The sequence below is a fragment of the Bacillus rossius genome, chromosome 13 (assembly GCF_032445375.1).
Source record: "Bacillus rossius redtenbacheri isolate Brsri chromosome 13, Brsri_v3, whole genome shotgun sequence".
Lineage (NCBI taxonomy): Eukaryota > Metazoa > Arthropoda > Insecta > Phasmatodea > Bacillidae > Bacillus > Bacillus rossius.
In genome coordinates this window covers 15,346,899-15,364,106 of record NC_086340.1, presented here as the reverse complement: position 1 = coordinate 15,364,106, position 17,208 = coordinate 15,346,899, and the positions used below count along the sequence as shown (strand labels likewise).

The window sequence follows — 17,208 nt, the reverse complement described above, 5'->3', positions numbered from 1 at the left end:
GTTTTTATTTGTATAAAAGATGATTCATGTACTGCAAATTTTTAATGATAAAAATAAATTAGTGAGCATTTGTGGTTTCAAAGTGATTTCAATAAGAGATTACAATAAAACACATTATATTGTTTGTTTTTTTCTGATCCATGCAGTTTAGCGCAATTGTTTTTGTCCGGAAATGACATACCTTGAATTGCTTTATTTTATGTTTTTAATTAAATTTTGGTATAATTGTATATAATACCATGATATAACGTGCATTTCAGTGCTATACAGTGGCGTAGCCATGATTTGTGTATAGGGGGTGTTATGAAGAATGCTTCCCCCCCCGTATTAAAGCTGGGGGTCCGGGGGTCCTCCCCTGAAAAAATTTGGATTTTAAGGTGTAAAATAGTGCTATTTTAGCAGTTTTCGGTACTTAAATTTAAATATTGTAATGGTAAAAATTTTATTAATTTTTTGAGTGATGAATAAGAAATTTAATTAAATATTTGGTGCTAAGGGGGGGGTTTGAACCCCTAAACCCCCCCCCCCCTCCCTGGCTACGCTCCTGGTGCTATATGTTATATTAACTTGCATTTCGGTGTTATTTCGGTTCTATCGCAGTTCACCCCGTACAATCTTGCCCCCTAGCTGTGAAATGTGCGAATCCCCTAGCTCGCGCCCGACTGTGCAAAGCTGCGAGGGAGGACGACTGCCTGTGTTGCAGCTTCGCCCGAGTACTCCGGGAAGTACACGGTGAAAGCCACCAACTGCTGCGGCGAGGCGCAGAGCATCGCCGACTTCCTGGTGCTGGAGCCGGACGCGGACCGCGACGTCCTCTCGCAGACGGTGGTGCAGAACGTGACGCACACGTCGATGCAGGTGAGCCGCTGCACCGCTTCGCGTTCACTTTGCAGCGACGGCACTGCTTAGCTGTGGGCTATGGAAAGTGTTTTTTTTATACGGTGGATATGGATCCAAGAATGTTGGTAATCCACGGCCATCGACAAAATTTTAAAGGCACAAGGGCAGATAATTTTGTTACGCCCCTTTCATATTGTTTAACGTACAACTACTTAAACTCCACAATTTAAAAAAAAAAAAAAATCTGGAAAATTGTAATAGTTATTGTGACCATAACTGTAAATCACTTGTAAGGTTTTCTTATACATTTTATTAATATTCTCGAAATTCATGCGGGCCCTCCTGCAGTCTGGGTTTAGGGATTTTGCCTCCCCCCCCCCCCCCCCCATACCACTCTATTCGCCCGGCCGTGGAGGAAGGCAAAAATGCCAATAATTATGTTTAACAAAAGATGTAGCATTAAAAATACAATAATACTATGTTGAACTATGTGAATATTTATAAATTAAGTTCAAAACCATTAAAAACTTTATATGCAAAAAAAAGTTTCGTATTTTTTGTATTGTGCCAGAAGGATCCTTTGGATCTGTTTCCCTCAGTGACAATATTTCATAAATAGTATGAACTGAAAACATTTTTTTCACAATACTGATTTTTTTATGAAGGACTCTTTGACTACCTATTTTGAACGCACGGTAAAAAAAATTTTGTATACACAATACATTTTTTTTATTGATTCCTGATAATTTATATTTTGTTCTTAATAGTTTATCTTAGAAGTGATTTTATGTTACGAAATTGATCTTTCTTTTTATAATATGTTTTTTTATGGAGATATTACAGAGTGACAAATAGTTGTCATTTGTACAGTACGTGTTCTTTCAGTTTACTAAATTTTTTTAAATGTTGTTTAGAAACACGAAAAGGAAGAAAAAAAGAGCGTGAAAGTTGAGCAGCAGCCAGCTCCTCCCCAGGTTCAATCAGCTAAGGCAGCGACACAAAAAGTTTCCACCCCTTCCTCAATTGCACCCCTTGGCGCACCCATCATTTCGGAGTCCCTGCTCGTTGAAGAGATGGTGAAGAGTGAGAAACACGTGTCCATCAAGATGGATCGCACGCCGTCTCCAGCCACTCAGAAGCCGGCTGCGGCACCCCCAGCAGCTCCCGAGAAGACGGTCGCAGACGTGAAAACTTGGGCACCAAAGGAAACTGAAATTCCCATCACGGTAGAAGGGCCCAGCATACCTGAACAACCAGAACCACAACCACCGCCCAAGGAAACAACAGAGGATGCTGAAACAACCGGAATAGATACAGACTCCATCCCCAAACAAAGCGCTCTGGACTTCTTTAAAGGAAAACTCAAGGATGCCAAAGATGATTCAAAGTCAAAGCAAACCGAAGAAGAAATCAGTCTCGTGGACACTGGTGCATCGACGACAGTCACTGATATTAAGAGTCAGTTTGAGATCATAAGTACAAAGGAGGAAAGAATTTCGAAAGAAGTTCCTTCGAAACCAGCAGGTGATGACAAACCATTACCAAAATCACAAGCTGTTCCTATTTCACAGTTTCTTCCCAAACAGTTTGGTTCTGTTGTGGACAAACACCCTCAGATAAGCTCATCCATGAAATCAGAGTTTCATACAGAAAGCTCAAGTTTTGAGTCTCGTACATCTCAGACGTTCACTCACCACTCTGCATCACAATCTATGGAAGAATTCAACCTGTTGCCCGAACCTCCACCCGAAATTTGTTTCACACCCAAAACTGAAGTACATGAAAAACCAAAGTTGGACATGCCCAGCAGGGCAAAAATACTAGAGGATTCACAGAGAATTCTTTCTCCTGTAGAAATACCTTCTGGAGCAATCAAGATATTTCCTTCACCTGCTAAGACAGAGACCCAGGCAGCAAAACCAATGGAAACGAAAATTACACCATCCCAGAAACAACCACCCACAAAAAAGCCAGAAAGTCCAGTTCCTGTTAGAGTACCACCACAAGTTTCCACAGAAAAAGAAGTATTCAGGAAAGAAGTTGTGGAAGAAGTACAAGTTGAAAAGAAAATCCATGCAACAGGCAGTGATGACTGGTCTTACAGACCGACCCCTCATATCACTGTTCCGAAACATCCGGCAGAGACCAAACCATTAGTGCCACCTGTGGAGACCAAACCATGGACACTACCTGTGGAGACAAAACCATGGAAACCAACTGTGGAGACCAAAACATGGACACCACCTGTAGAGATAAAACCATGGACACCACCAGTATCTGCTGCAAAACCTCATCCACCACCACAGGTGACACCAACTCCACCAGCACCAAAACCATGTGACCAGTTACCAGTGGAGCCGCCATGGTCGACAACTCTTGACTCTCAGAAATTCTCTTCATCCACCACCAAAACGTCAATATCAGAATCGAGCACCTCAGCATTTTCGACCGTACACCCGGCACAGCTGAAGAGAGCAGCTTCTCCCAGGCCTTCAGCCGAAGGCGTCGCGATGGAGAAACTGTGGACCCCACACAAGCCTTCAGAGCCTGAGCCGCTCATCCCCCGGCCCGTATCTGCCGGGCCTCAGAGAGCCGCTTCGCCCAAGCCATCCATGGAGGGTCTGGCGATGGACAAGCTGTGGGCCCACAAGCATCCCGACTCTGCACTGAAGAGAGCCTGGCCTCCTCCGCAGCCCGTGGAGGAGAAACCAGTCGTGCCTTGGGCAGCGAGGGTGGAGCCAGACAAGGTGTGGCCGCCTCAGGAGAAGGACGCAGAACCAGCCTCCACGACCACTCAGATCATAAAAGAAACCGAAGACGTGTCACGGAAACACACTGTCTTTTCGACCGAAACCATAAAACAACCGCAGCAGGATGTCAAACATTATATTGCCGAGGCTAAATATCAACAGTCATCATTATTGATGAATGACCAGTTCCAGCCTGCAGAAACTTTTAAGACGTTTACGGAGACTCGGGAAACCACTTCAAAACATTCAGAGGAAATACTTAGTGAATTTCATTCCATCCAACAAACATCCCAAACTAAAGAATCTTCACCACCTGTAATAGAAGAACGAGTTTTGAAACCTTCAGAAACAAAGAAATTTTGGCCTCCAGGAGGTAAAATTGATTCCGAGTTGAAAGCCCCGATACGTCCAAAAGAAAGCACTCCCAAACGACAGCCCTTTCCAAAGCCAGTTATACCTGCACCAAGTGTGAATGGTGACATTCAGTTGGAGCCGGAGCCACCACCACAAATGGGATACGCACCTCCTCCCTTAGAACGGAGGCAGTCTTATGTGGAAGCCATCGAACAAGATCTGGAGAGGGGCTTGGATAAGGAGCCAAGCAAACATCTTGTTGGTGCTGTGAGAACGATACCTCCACCACCTCAGAGGGAAAAATCTCTAACTCCAGGTCCACCCACACCGCAGAGAGAGAGGTCTCTGCCTCCGCCGTTGCCTCCAAAGGAAAAGGCACCACCCCCTCAAGTTTTTCCTGCGAAACCAGCACCCAAAGTAAAAACAAAACCATTGGTTGAATCCAAGCCTTTTGAAACTTTCCCCAAGCTTGAGCCATTTCCATATCAACCAGAACCATCAAGACCGAAACCCTCAAAGTGCCCTCCACCACCTAAACCTTCAAAATTCATTAAAGGTGAATTTGCCAGCAGTGACTACGAAAGCGACATGGAGATGGTTCACATAAAGCCTAAGTGGAGGCCATACGAAAGTGACACGGAGGATTTCACGTACAAGAGAGTTTTGCCGCCAGCGGCTACCCCACAACCAAAGAGACCCAAATCAACTGAGCCAGAGCCCCCACCACCGTCCAAGTTCGACCTTCCTCCCCAGTTTGACGGCCCGCCGCGACCAAAGAGTGACGTGTTCCACACCACCAGATCTGAAGTCACGCACCTCACTTCCAAAACGGAGGTTAAAAGCGAGAAAGTTAAAACCAAGAAGAGGCATTCGCCGCCACCGATGAAGCCTGGCTCTCCGCCACAGATACTCCATACCGCGACCCCCGAAGAGAAGCAGCCGACCTCTCCGGTCAAGGCCAAGCCGGACTCGCCAAAGTCCAAGCAGAAGACCTTCCGCATGCCCCAGCAGGACAGCGGCTACATGGCGGACACGGACGAGCCCAGGACGCTGCGCATGAGCCACCACAAGTCGACCGTGAGGCACGAGGAGACCCGGACGTGCGTGGAGCAGACGACGTCATTCAGCGAGAAGTTCACCCACCAGAGCTCGGAGCAGGAGCAGCAGAAAACTGCCGTGCAAGACACTGCTCCCCCGGCCAGGGCACAGCCCTCCTTCAGAGCCCATCACCGACACGTGGAGCACAAGGCGGCTGTGCCCGCGCCGGTGAAACCCAAGAAGGTGTGGCCACGAGCCATCTTTGTCAAGCAAGCCTTTTGTGTGCTTGTCCCGTTTGTTATAACCATTATAACCGTCTATCGTTGTTCTCCATCATTTTAACAGTTCTTTAGGTACCAAGCAAATTACCGAGTTCACCCCAGCATGTAAAGAAATTTAAACTAATAATGTGTGCAGATGTATTTTAACACTTGGGATTACATTGGCGTGAAAGCTTTTACTTGTAAAAAACATTTGAATTTTATTTTCAGAATGAATAAGTATACATTGTGCTGATTTTATTGTGAATTGTGTGTAGGTTAGGCCACACTTAACAAACCCTCAAACAAAATCTAACATGTTTTATGTGCAAACTAATGTAAGTGGTTTCTAACCATGAGCCTGCCATAATGGCTTCATCCAGATTTTACACATTTTTGTGTTCAAAAAATTTTATTTATAAATGTAAAAGAATATCAAGGTTTTATCGTCTGGTTTCAAATTTAGAATATAACAATACATAACTGTAAATAAGCTAGAACTTTGTTTATAATACAGTATGCTTACATTATGTTTGTTGCATTCTTTTGAATAATCAATTTGACTTTTGTGTGGCATCGTATGTGCTTTTTTTTAATAACCATTTGCAGTTTTAGTTTTCATCAGCTAATTTCAGTGTACACATTTTCTGCATGTGGGTATTACAGCATATCACAAGTGACTGAACATAACTTGGGCCTTATCTTAGTGATGCAAGTTGTGTTAGTAAATGTAGTTAAACAGCCAGTTTATTATTGAAAGACTCTTTATTTTCTCTTATGTGGTAGGAATTAATCTCTTAACTAGCCTCCTTAAAAACATGTAAATTATTGTTCAATGCACTATTTATACAGAATATACTTGTGTATTCAATAAAATTATCAAAGTATATATGTCTTGTGTTGCAGGAAATGATAACATCTAGCATTGTGAGGGATGAAGCAGTAGTGTCTGCACAGTCTATTCAAGATGAACGAGCTTCTAGTCTTGAACCGTTTCCATTCACGACGGAGCCTGTCCGACCAATCGCAAAACGTTCCTTGGGACCGCCTCCGCCTAGTCCATCGAAATTCGTGAAGGGAGAGTTTCGCGAGAGCGATTACGAGAGTGACTATGAAGGTCGCATACCAGCCTTGTGGCGCCCGATTGACTCGGATGTAGACGAACCGAGCTACCGCCCTGTGCGTGCAGTTTTACAGCCCGGCCAGAGACGCTCTTACTCTGCCATGGAAATACAGTCGCCGGCACCACCAACAGAGTTCGACACTCCCCCACAGTTCAGCGGTCCTCCGAGGCCAAAATTCGAACCTATCGACAAGCCAGCCGTCGTGAAGCGTGAAAAAAAGCCAGAGCGAGTGCAAGCCACAGTTAAACCCAAACCCATTGCGCCCAAGGCGCCGCCGATGGAAGTGATCGTGGCAACCCCGGCTGTGAAAAAAGAACCCTACGTAACCTTGAGGCCTGAGTCACCGCCCGAGATTGGGTTTGCGCCTCCACCAAAGACCACCTATACCGCTCGCACAAAAGTTTCAAACTTTCCCAACGCCACCCAGACGGAAACATCGAAAGTCATGAAATTTGCCGAATCTACAGAGCACACCCACAGGGTCATGAGTGTCCAGCAGACGATGAAGGTGATCAAATTTGGCGAGAAAGAGAACGAAGCTCCTCCGCTCGAACCGTTCCCATTCAAGCCCGAGCAGGCGAAACCGGTCAGAAGGTACAGCGGTCCCCCTCCCACGACGCCCAAGAAGTTTGTACCGGGTGAATTCAAGGAGAGCGACTACGAAAGCGACTACGAAAGCATGCGCTTCAAACCGAAATGGGTCCCGGGAGGCAGCGACTCGGAGGAGCCTCAGTACCGGAAAGTGAGAGCTCCTCTGCTGACCAGGTCTTCGAGCGTCCCCATGAAACCCTCGGCCAAGGTCCCTGCGCCCGTGGACTTTGAGTCGCAGGTGCCTCACATCAGCACGCCTGAGCTCTCCAAGGCCGGGCCTGTGGCCCTGGAGCAGGACGCGGAGCAGAAGAGACTGCGTCGGGTCGAGGAGATGAGGAAGAGATTCAGCGAGACCACCAGCCAGAGTAAAACGTCGCAGCGGCAAGCAACAAATCTAATCATCGAACCTGGCGAGCCTCCAGAGATTGGGTTTATGGGCGGTCGTATTCCTACTGCCACATCATGTACGTATAGCCCATGATCAACTAACAAATAATTATATTTTGTTAAAAATTATCTTACATTTAAGTTTTTAAAAATTGTTGGTATCATGTCATGGACCATAAATAATATTAAAATATAATCTTCATTTGGCTTTACATTTTTTTTACTACATGATACAACATATTTTAAGTTGGTGATGTGTGTGTATAATATAGTTAAAAATTATATATATTTTTATTTGCACTATTATTGATAGGAAAAAAACATAGAAATTATGATATTAAACTAACAATTTTGTAATTACTATCTTAGTTTAAATAGTGTTGGATTAATGAACAGTACCTTATTGGTACAAGTTTCAGTTAATTTAATGAGTCAAATGTCAAATGTATGTTATAAGTGCCTAAATCTTAGAATGAAATCTAATTTTTCAGATGCAGCATCTAAACATATCAACGAAATGACGAGCACATTCAAATCGAAAGCGCAGCAGTTTGTGGATGACATCATAAGTGATGTACAATCCTCAAAACAAGTTTCTAAGCCAGAGAAACCTATTTTGAAACCTGCACCGAAGCAAGAAGTTCCACAGATCAAAACCGGAGATGAACCTCAAGCTTACAGGGAAGAAACGAGAGTTTCTGAACATGGTGAGTACCAAAATGTACAAGTCCGTATGCTTGTTTATAGAAAGGTATGCCTTCTGCCAAACTTAAAAATAAGTACTATTGTATGCAAGTTTTGCTATTCTTCACAGAATACTAGTTTTCATAAGCTGCAATGTTGAAGAACATATCTTTTACAGATGCAAAAGTGCAGAGCAGTTGTGTCCCGCTAATCTGAATTAACTGGGGTAGAGACCTAATCGGATTACCATGTTTTTGGATTAGCTAATAATTGCCATATTGAAATAGTTTGTAGTAAACTACATCCCTATAAGCATTAAATATCACATAAAACAGCCAATTAATACTTTTAAAAAAATTATTTAATATGTTGGTAAATTGGTTAGGATGTCAAAAAGAAAAATTATTAAACAAAAAAAAATCTTTTTCCATTATTTTTAGCCTAAACTCATTTCGATTTGCAGTATTTTAGAAATTAGAGGGGTTCTTGGAACTCTACTTACTGTTCTTGTTCTTATGATTAACATTTTATAAAACTTATTGGTACAACAGATTAAGTCTTTTAAATGTAAAAGAATGTTAAGTACAATAATTTTTATCATAAGGAAAATAAATGTGTGGTTAAGTATTTCATAATATAGGAAAAAAAGTTCAGCACTCACGAGTTAAAACAATTTTGACATGAAATCCCGACAGGAATATGAATGTCTTTAATCTTGGGTTAGGTGTCACTTCGGCTGAGGATTCGACACCACTTAAAACTATTAAACCATAAAAGCTACAGAGAGGAGAAGGTAGGCAGACACAGTCTTTTAAAAATGTGATTTTTTTCATTACTTAGGCACAAAGCACATAGACCCAGACACAGGTCTCATTTACTTCAAGTACGATTTTGGCTACGAATTTGGGATCGTCCTTCCCGGAGAAGGTAAGACGAAAGACGACAACGCGTCCGCCAAGCGCCCGCGGATAGACAAGAAGAGCGAAGACGCCGTGGACTTCCCGGTGATCCACGAGAAGTCGGGGGGCAAGACGCAGCCCGCGAAAGGGGATCCCGCAATGGGGGACAAGGCCCCGTTGTTCCGGCCGAAGAAGTTCACGCACTCGAAGGCCGTGAAGTGGGAGCCGGTGTCGGAGAGCGAGATGTCGGAGGCGGAAGGAGACGGGGCGGCCCACAAGAAGCGGTACAGCCTGCCGCAGCCCCCTCACATCTCCATCCCGGGCGCGTCGCGCTGGGACCAGTCGACCCCCAGCCCCGTGTCGCTGTCCCCCAGCCTGCCCAGCCTGTCGCCCCGACACCCAGGCGTCGGCCCCGCTGGGCCGGACCCGGCAGGTAGCGCTCGCATGGTCCATTGCTCTCCCCACCGCCTGTTAGCTAGTGCTACACTCCATAGCTAGTTTTTGTGTGTCGTTCCACACGTACATACAAGTTTTCACGGATGTACGTGTTTGCATGTGACTAGTGGATTGACACTAATCTAGATACTTTTGATGTCGGCCATTGAAAAGCATTTAGAAGGGCCAGTAACAGTGTATCATGTAGAGTCTAGATCTATCGTTTTTGGCTGGTATAGTTCTACAGAAAATAACATTAAGCATCCATGCAAGCTCCATTGGTTATGGTTCTCGTATTAAAATTCTTCATGAATTTGATTTTGGGATATACTATCGTACCCTCCATCCCTGCATTGAATCTGTGCCTGCTGTTCCAATGTTCATTTTAACTTAATCACTGCCGGATGTGTATCTGTTCAATCTCTCCGTTTCAAAGGTAAATCCTTACTTACACTGGGAAAACTGAAAAGGTAAAAAAAAAAGATTTTGATCCCTCTTTCAGGAGTCCTTCATCAAGCACACACTTGCCTTTCCTGAAACAACGCAGTTGTTTAACTTTAAGAAGCCTTCTGTTTTCGCCTGTTCTCTTCGCTGTGACATCCTGAACCATGTGTGAATCAAGAATTTTCACCTGTTGATACATCCAGAATTTTTTTCAGCTGGCTCGTGCATTTTTGGTATTGTTGTTTGTACATAATTTGTACTATAATTTTGTTTTTTCTACTGATATGATTTCTTCTGCAGCATTTTATTTGTGTTAACTTTTTTTTATACAATCTCAGCTTGTTTTATCATGCTGTGTTCTTACTTCCTGAATGTTTATTAGCTTAGCAATAGCTTCCCACACTTTGCAACGAACATTCAAAAATCACTAGTGCACACATGCTTCTTGTATCAAATCACAACATTTTTCACATTGCCTTCAACACAGCACCATACTATATTGTTTGATTTAATTTTGATAACTTATGTGTTACTGCATACATATTTGTACTAAACTTCATATCAGTTGTGTTCTCCTGGCATTGTGGCGAGTATGCAGGCGAAGAACTGTGTTATAGGAAGAGAGAAGTCGAAAACAATCTTTAGATAGCTGACATTTATAGAACCCCTATTTGTTTCTCCATCAAAAACTCTATCTTTAGGGCTTGTATTTTCACTTTTGAATAAGATTTGCTGACAATAGGTTCCTGCATAAAATCTGTAGCAGTTGCTTTCGGCAGATTATCAGGAAGTGGTGGTGATGCGTGGTTATTATTTTTGCAAGTTTGTGTTACAACTAACGTGAATGGGCACTGCATGATTAAAAATATTTTTTTTGTCAATGAACGTGTGTTTAGCTTATTTTCCTACTCTATTCTGTTTTTTAAACAATGTTTGTGTGAGCATTGGGATACATCGTCCTCACTAAATATATAATCCTAATAAATACTCTATAAAGAATGTCTTGCTAGTAGGCTTCATAAAACTTTTGTTAAACTAGAACTTAATCTATGATTTTAAGGAGCTTTTGAAGGTCAAAATGTGGAGTTCTTAATATTGAATTAAGCAGGAAAAGACAACTGTCCGAATTGTCTTTCAATTCTTATGTATGTTGGTTCATTTTATACAAACATTAAAATGCAACATTTTACATTTTAAAATGTGAAGCTTAATTAAAATTTTTAAATGAGCCTACATGATGTTAATACATTAAAAAAAATAGCCCACCAAAGAAAATGGTTTAGTTTGTGGTACAGCAATTGCATAAGTTAGGCAGTGATGATTATCATTGCTGCCAAGTATTATGGATTTTCCATAATTATTACTGATTTAGATGTTCGAGTTACGGAATCATGGACTGTTATTTGTTTATTACGGAAGCAGAAAAACTTAATGACACATCTGAAATACTGTATGTATCATTGTTTGATATGATAAATTTCGCTCAAGTTGTAGCATTGCAAAATGGGTCATAAGAATATTAAGAATAAATTTGAGGTGAAGGATATTTTTTTTTTTGTTGATATAGAAAACAGTTCAGATATGTTAAGAATTGTTATTAATTACTTTGGTTAAATTTCATGGAAAGCCTTAAAATACTTATTTCCTTGAGATACTTAATTATTAATTTGAGGGTTAACTCTAGTTCATAATAGTTAATGTTGACATTTGATAATTAATGTCAGTAATTAAAGCAGTATAGATTATAATTTTACAGGACATCATTTTTAAACAAAAGTTTTTATATGAATTTCAACTTTGTTTACTAAATTTTTAACATTGTATTTTAATTTTTTGGGTAATTTTATATTCTATTGGATATTGCTAGTGTAATATTTTGAGAATAGTCTGGAAGGTACAGAAGGAAGAGCGGACAGGCGCGACACTCTGGCGCCAGAAAGCTATTTTTCACTTTGTAAATGCGTGTTTGGGATTTACGCGTCACGTTGTACGCACAGCTGTAGCGACCGTCTGGAAGGGTCTCTGGAGGCTACCACTAGCCAGCCAATCAGGGCGAGTCCTGGCGTGGTGTGATGCGCTCGGCCGAAATTCCTTATTTGGGCATGTTGATGAATGCTGTACTGTGATTGGTCAGTTGGCCCACGGGGTTGCCTCCCTTGTTTTCACCTTTACAAGGGAAGGTAATCTCGTCGACCAAGTCACTTGTTGCTCGATCGTCGCCGAACTCGGTCGCGTCGTCGGCAAGTCACGAAACAAATGAAAAATTATTAAGGGACAATTTAACGCCTAGGGGCTGGGGCCACGCCGTAGTTTTTTAACCTAATTTCATTTTTTTTTCGGACTATGTATTAGAAATTTAGGCCCTAGGCGTCGGCATCGGCCCGACTCGTGTGATTTCGGTCCGCAATCAACGGTACCTTGAGTTAGGTAATTAACCAAGGGACATTACTAAGTTTTTTTTTTTTTTCTTCTTTGGCGAGTGACAAGACTCCTCGACCATCAACGGCAATATGTATGGTGCTGTGGTATGTATTTGGACCTCATCCTATCAAAATTCAAAGATATCGTTAAAATTCGTATAAGAAAAGACAAAAACTGTACAAGTAACGAAGTTTTTCTAATTAAATTCATTTGTAAAATTGTGTATTGAAGCCATGTAACGATGAGAAAAAACTGTTTTTTAAAGAAATAAACAAAGATAATTTAATAAACTCTTTTATTTCCAAATAAAGCAGAACCTCAGGAACATTGTTTGTTTTGTATTGTTACGTTTCTATGTGTGGTTAGCCGGGCAAAAACATACAACGTAACAAAGTAGCTCATGTAATAAGAAGGTTAACTTTTTTATCACATATTCAACATAAAATATAAATTTCGACATTTATTTCAGCTCTTTAAATATCAAGTAGTATGCCAACCTGTGTATTTTTTTTTTAAATTATTTAAAGGATGAGTTAGCTTGTTACTGAATAGGATTTAGGGTCAAAGTATTTTACAAAGTTTGGTATTTGGCATAAACTTTATATCACATTCGTTTTATGCATGTTATATGTGTGCATATGTGTTAAATACGTCTGATGGATGTGTCAGGACTTGGCAGCAATGTAATCATTTATCATATATTGGACACAGCAAGGAACCTAACATGAGATTTTTAGCATTTAAATACTTCTCAGTGTAGAGAATCAATAACAAGGTCATTGCTTCAGGAAGGAAAATTTATAAATGTACATATAATTAAATTTGTAAAGTATTCACTATATTTTACTTATATTCCTACAAGAAATATTTTGTGCATCATTCTCTATGTATTTCTTTTAATCTGTATCACAATCACTGTCGGTGCTATTCAATTCAACTTAATGTGGTTCAGCGCATTATAACCAGGTACCAATTCAGTGAAAGCTATCTCTGCAGAATTCGTAAACTTGTAAAGAAGAGACCCAAATAACCTGATATAAGAGTCTTTTTTAAACAGTAACGCTCATATATTTTTTCTTGCAATGAGCATGTTATTACAAGAACAACATGGTAAATATCATCAATGCCATGTATGTTCTAGCACAGTTTTCTTGTCTAGTGGGTAACTTAAGTAATCTTGAATAAAATTAAATTACAGAAACTGTGTTTACTTATTTCAGCATAAAAAAGGAACTATTAATTATTGCTATTTTTTGAGTATTAAAAATATACATGACCATAATGTTTTCAATTTGTTTGTTACATTAACTATTTTTCATATTTTTGAAAATAAACCATAGGCTACTTATTAAATCTTGCATTTGAACACAATTGGATGAAACGTGTAAGCACATTTTACTTCATCCTTTTCAAATTTCCATTGTATCCAGTGCACACATTTTGTTAGCTAACAAAATTCCACATGTAGTACAAACTTAAAAATTTTGGGTCATGTACCCACTAATATTAAGGAGACTGCTACCTGTTTTGACACTATTTTTTTTGAGAATGTATACTGCACTATTACTGTTGTTCATGCTGGTGTTTTTTTTTTGTTTTTTTTTTTATGATTTTATATGTGCAACTAACATACTGTGTGCTTTATTTGTAAATGTCCAGTACTTATAAATAAAACTAGCAATTGTCATAATAATAGGAAGTTACTTTTTCGCCATTTAAATACTAATTTGTTTTTATTATTTTTTTATTAGTAATGTAAGATAAAAATTATAAATAAGTATTGTAATTATAATTATGTGTGGGTAAATGAAGGTTCATCAAAGTTAAGAGGCCGTGTCACAAATTTGCGCTCCTATCTATATCAATGTTATTTTAAAAGGCAGTTTTTCTCAAAGTCTATAAGAGGTAGGGGCCGGAAATTTTGCCTACTGAAAGTATACAATACATTTAACATAACCGCTTTTTTCAAATTTATTTATCATATCATATATTATTTCTGTGATGAAAATAATATTATCAATATTTTGATTTGTCCAGATACATTGAAATTTTGCTTATATTTATAATTATTTAGCAAAAACTGAAAACGCCATTGAAATGTATTGCACATTACCTTCCGATCAGTGTCTTCATGATCATGATGGGTTTATAAACCTGGGTGTAATCAAGTCTTTAACTATTACATGACAACATTTATACTTAATAATTTGGAGATATGCCTTTTCTATCCTCAGCCCCTGAGCTTTTACTATCTGGTCTGGCGACCGACCTGACACTCTTCAACCACCCCAGGGGTCTCCGATTACACATCTTATAAAAAAAAAAAAAAGCTGTTCGTTCATTTGTTTTTGTGTTCGAGCGAAGGTTTACTTCTCCATTAGTGCCACAGAATTCACACATTTATGCCAAGGGAATATTCCGCTGATGTGACGCCATACGAATGTATTATTCGCGACCATACAACTTTTTTGTTTGTCATCGGGAAAATGACGCCGCAGTTTGATTTTTTGTGGTGATATAAAATAAATTTTCTTGGAATGTTCATTTTAAATTGAGCATTTTTAAATGTCAGCGTAGAATATGCTTATCTGCCCATTTTGTTTCTTTCCATAATAATGAGTAAAGTTAACATTGTCATAGACATTTTATTATATTCGTTTGCCGTCCAAGTACAAATGTCACACTATATCGCACGTAATTATATTTTTTTACTAATTTGTTAGTTGTCATTTTATTTAAGTTATAAATAACATTAATAAAAATTATTACTTAATAGTCCAGAATAGAGATTGAGTTATTATTCATTTAATAGGGGTTTAAAATATGGTACTACATACATATTTATATTATCTTCTTGTCTTCTTTGTAACTTTACTGGAAGAATGGCATTTGGTATGTATGTTAACTCACAATGAAAATACTTCAGAAGTACTCAATTAACAGTGAACAACCTAGGGCCTATACTAATTTCATTATGTTCATGAAATATAATTGATATTACTAATAATGAACTGTATGTGTTTTGCGTAGAGATATCGTACGTACTGTATGTGGTACAGACCAACATTAGCTAAGACTCTGTAAATAAGTAATTTCAGTTAATGTGTAGAGAATATTAAAAGTTAGAAATAATGATATATATAAAACAATGCAGAGTTATCAGCATAAAAATAGAAGTTGTTTTTACGTAGCGCCTACTGGAATGTATATTTTGTGTTGAATTATGTGGTATGATTAGTATTCTCTTATTGTAAGTGTGTTTTGTTAAAATCTTATAAAACATCACTTACTGTTGAAGGATTTTCATTTTTTTTGTGATGATCTTACTTAAACAAGTTTTAATTATATTACACATGTATATTTTAAAAGCATTTTAATGTATACTTATAGAATTGTAATAGGCTTTATACGGACTCTCACGATGCATGTGAGCATCTATAATTAATAGAGACCGGAAAAATTCGCGGATTCATTCGGCGATAGGCTAGAAGTCAAATACATATACCTTTTAGATGATTTTGCTATTGGCTTACTGTTCATCTGGACGAATCTCAACCAATTATAAAACACCAACCAAAGAAGGATCGAATCACAGACAAACAAGCTGAGACGACTAACAAGTCAGCAGCAAATGAACTGCCGTTCAGTGGCGTAGCGTGCCATCTCGGCGCCTGGGGCGGGAAACCCATTTTGCCGCCCCCATTCTATAGGTGCTTAATTAAAATTAAATTTCACATGCAATGAGGTACCTTTTATTGAAGTTAAAATAGGATGAGCGGTTTTACAAGCGGATTCTACGGGCCTTATGAGCAGCGAAGTCAGAAATAACTTTGTCAAAATCAATATTAGCAGCCAATTCTTGTTCAATCGACAATATAGTCAAGTTTGATAGTCTATCGGAGTTATGTTCTTATATATTTTTAACGCCTTTTTGGTAATTATATTTAATTTTCGGAGCTCTGAAGTATATGATCAAATTATAATTTTTCGGGGGAATTGTTAAAGTATTTTTTTAGTATTATTATATAGCTATTTTTATAAGTAGTAATAGGGTATGTATTTTATGATGGATGCACCGATTTGTGATGAAACGATTTTATGATATATATATATATATATATATATAAAATGTTGTCATATAAATTTTGTGTCTTTTTAACTTGCTGCCTCCTCTCACTGTTCGCAACCTTATTAGTATTTTTTAAGCCTGCTATTAGTTTGGGTTTTAATATTTTTTTGGGTTTACCTGCGCTCGCGGTACGGGGCAATATAGGAGTTTTACTGTGTCCCGGTTTGCGGAAGTTGTTTGGTTTGCCTTGGGTTAAGGTCAAACTTTACAGTACAATGCGTAGTACTAAATTCAATGAGTGCGAAAGAGAGGCATCGACACGGGCCGACGCGTGAAACAAAAGATTTTGTATGAGTAATTAACACAATAAGGAGTGCCGCTCAACTCGGCTCGCGCGCGCCGGGCGGCGCGGTGTGATGCGATGTTGCTGTTCGTATGTAAACAAACAAACGTTACAAAGAGCTCTGTCAGTGATTTCGCAGTTTTTCTTTTAAATAAATATTAAAAAATAGTTGGTGCGCAAAATTCTAGATAAAAATGGAACATTATAGTGTGTCTGACACATGTAATGAATGAATCATAGATCAGATCTCAACCCGCTTCACCGGCGACCCGCCCCCGCGGGCTGCCGCCTGGGGCGGGCCGCCCCCTCCGCCCCACCCACGCTACGCCACTGCTGCCGTTATTTGCCCGAGTGTACAGGGGAATGTGCAGTCTATCCTGAAGGCCGTCGAAACCTCGAATTTTTCCGGTCCCTAATCTACATCAATATTATGGCCGTTTCACAAGATCAAATATTTATTGAATTCAATCTGTTGCATTCATTGTACATGATTTTCGATATGTACATTGAATTCAATACAAATTGAAGATGTTACTCAACTAAGCTTATTCTTATTAACTTATAAGTAT

General features: G+C 39.6%; 1 protein-coding gene across 3 annotated transcripts in view; it reads left to right on the top strand.

Moving 5' to 3' along the window:
- Positions 1 to 17,208, top strand: part of LOC134538266 (titin) — a 381,555-nt gene that overhangs the window by 330,543 nt on the left and 33,804 nt on the right. For all 3 annotated transcript variants that reach the window (XM_063379427.1, XM_063379428.1, XM_063379429.1), the window contains 5 exons: positions 704 to 858; positions 1,755 to 5,225; positions 6,149 to 7,421; positions 7,836 to 8,051; positions 8,869 to 9,360. In XM_063379427.1, coding sequence (XP_063235497.1) covers positions 704 to 858; positions 1,755 to 5,225; positions 6,149 to 7,421; positions 7,836 to 8,051; positions 8,869 to 9,360 — 5,607 coding nt within the window. The remainder of the gene's footprint in view (positions 1 to 703; positions 859 to 1,754; positions 5,226 to 6,148; positions 7,422 to 7,835; positions 8,052 to 8,868; positions 9,361 to 17,208) is intronic.